Source organism: Nannospalax galili, unplaced genomic scaffold, assembly GCF_000622305.1.
Source record: "Nannospalax galili isolate Female #2095 unplaced genomic scaffold, S.galili_v1.0 scaffold857, whole genome shotgun sequence".
In the NCBI taxonomy this organism is placed as follows: Eukaryota; Metazoa; Chordata; class Mammalia; order Rodentia; family Spalacidae; genus Nannospalax; species Nannospalax galili.
This window is the reverse complement of record NW_008338788.1, coordinates 459,958-462,346: the sequence shown is the minus strand read 5'-3', so window position 1 is coordinate 462,346 and position 2,389 is coordinate 459,958. Positions and strand designations below refer to the sequence as shown.

At 47.2% G+C, this 2,389-nt stretch overlaps 1 protein-coding gene across 1 annotated transcript in view; it reads right to left on the bottom strand.

The window, feature by feature from the left end:
- The window catches only part of LOC103734445 (cytochrome P450 2B1-like), an 18,672-nt gene that overhangs the window by 10,749 nt on the left and 5,534 nt on the right, over positions 1-2,389 (bottom strand). Inside the window, exons 2-4 of the mRNA XM_029563639.1 lie at positions 734-820; positions 393-468; positions 101-250 (exon numbers count right to left, since the gene is read on the bottom strand). Of these exons, the coding sequence (XP_029419499.1) occupies positions 101-250; positions 393-468; positions 734-820 (313 nt within the window). The remainder of the gene's footprint in view (positions 1-100; positions 251-392; positions 469-733; positions 821-2,389) is intronic.

The window sequence follows — 2,389 nt, the reverse complement described above, 5'->3', positions numbered from 1 at the left end:
TCTTTCCCTGCCCCCTGAATCCCTCTTCCTCATTCTTTTGCTGTGCACACCATGTCCCTGTCTCACCATCTTCCTTTCCTCCCCATGCTCTGGCACTCACCCTGGGATTTTCGCAGCTCCTCCACCAGACACTGCGCCTCCTCCTGAATCCTCTCCTCCACACTCCGCTCCCCCATCCCGAAGTCCCTCATGGTGGCCAGAGAGAATCTCCGAAGGGCCTTCCAGCGTTCTCCACTGGCAAAGACCACACCTAGGGATGGAAGGGAAGCACACGTTACAGAGGAAATTCAAAGAAATCTGGGTCCTTCCCACCTTTGCCTCCCTTCTCTCAGATTCGCATTTCTGGAACCATCCACCATCCAACCCCATCCCAGTGTCTTTGAGACTCTCACCATAGTCCCTGAAGATTGGTTCAATCACAGCAATTGTTCCCCGGCCAGAAAACGCCTCGCCTTGGTCCACCAGAGCCTCCCTTATGGCCTCTGTCCCACACAGCATGACCATGGGCTTCCGGCCCAGGTACACTGTGAACACATCTCCATGTTTTTGTCGAATCTGCCAAGCATCAGGATGATAGGATTGTGGTTATTCAGCAAAGTCTGTGTTGTTAAACTACTAAAACACTTAGATAAAGATTGGTAATTAGGCACCTCCTGCTCAGTTGTACTGAGGCTGATAATGATGGTGGGGACTTTTAAGGTTAAACTTAATGCATTCCTTGGTCCACCAGAGCCTCCCTTATGGCCTCTGTCCCACACAGCATGACCATGGGCTTCCGGCCCAGGTACACTGTGAACACATCTCCATGTTTTTGTCGAATCTGCCAAGCATCAGGATGATAGGATTGTGGTTATTCAGCAAAGTCTGTGTTGTTAAACTACTAAAACACTTAGATAAAGATTGGTAATTAGGCACCTCCTGCTCAGTTGTACTGAGGCTGATAATGATGGTGGGGACTTTTAAGGTTAAACTTAATGCATTTTGTATTTTCTATGGTAATGAGCCTATGGGGGCCAAGGGGTGGAACGTGGAGGTTTGAATGAGAATGTCCTCCATAGCCTCCAAGTATTTGGATATTTTTGTCCCCACTTGATAGAGCTGTTTTAAGAAATCTTAGAAGGTGTGGCTATCCTGGAGGAAGCATGTCACTGGGGGCAGGCTTAGAGAGTTCTTAAGCCTTGCTGGATCTTGAGTTGCTGTCTTGTGTCCTGTGCCTGCTTGAAGATATAGAGCCTGGCTTCCACTCGTCATCCAGCCACCTCTGCCAACATACCTCTCCGCCATGACGGACTCTTGTCCCTGGGAACTGTAAGCTCAAATGAACTCTTCTTCTTATACATTGCTTTGGTCAGTGAAAAGTAACTAATACAGTAGTGGGTACTGAGAGTGGGGTAGTTCACACTTCCCCTCTTAAGAACCATGAAGTGAAGGGTCCACAACCCAACCATGGTCTGCACTGCTTGGCTAACTATCCTAAGTGATAGAACACTACTCTTCAGTTGGGAGGGGTGCATGCCGTAAAATCATCTCTGGCAATAGAGGCAGGAGGGTCAGGAATTCGAGGTAATTCTTGGCTACATATCTAGTTGGAGGCTAGCTTGGGGTACATGAGACCATCTATCATCTATCTATCTATCTATCTATCTATCTATCTATCTATCTATCTACTATCTATCTATCTATCTATCTATCTACTATCTATCTATCATATATCTAAAGAAATATATAATGTCTTTGCCATACCATTCAGTCTAGCCATATCTCCCTGGCATCTCAACCAAGAACCCTCCTTCCTGTGACCCAGCTTCAACCTGTTTTCTTCCTTCTGTTGACTTTCAGAGAGAATGACCTTGACCCATTCACTGTGTTAGGTGGGAAGGGAAAATGATGGTCCCTATGGTGGTCTTGAGTGTGAATCATTTCTATAGCACAGGTCTTGGGAAACTGACAGGTAGTACTGTCACCTCTTGGCATCTATAGGGAGTTTCTTCCAGGGGCACCAAAATATTCCAGGGCTAAAGTCCCTTACAGTAAATGGTACCGTGTTTGCTTATAACCCTCTGTCCACCTCTTGTAACGTCTGCTCAAAAGGAATCCAGTCTGTCCTGCCCCGACCATTCTGTCTGACACACTCCCACCACTTTCTTTCTCAATACAAAGCACATCCATTGCATTCCAAAGGCCCCAAAGTCCATACTTGTTGGATTCTGTTAAAAGCCTAAAGTCCAGGTCTAGTGGGATGGTTCAGTGGGAAACGGGACTCACCGCACAAGCCTCACAACCTGAGTTCAATCCCCAGAACCCATGGAAAAGTGGAGGGAGAGAGCCTACTCCATAAAGTCGTCTGCAGCCTCCACACAGGCAGTGTCACACACACACACACACACAC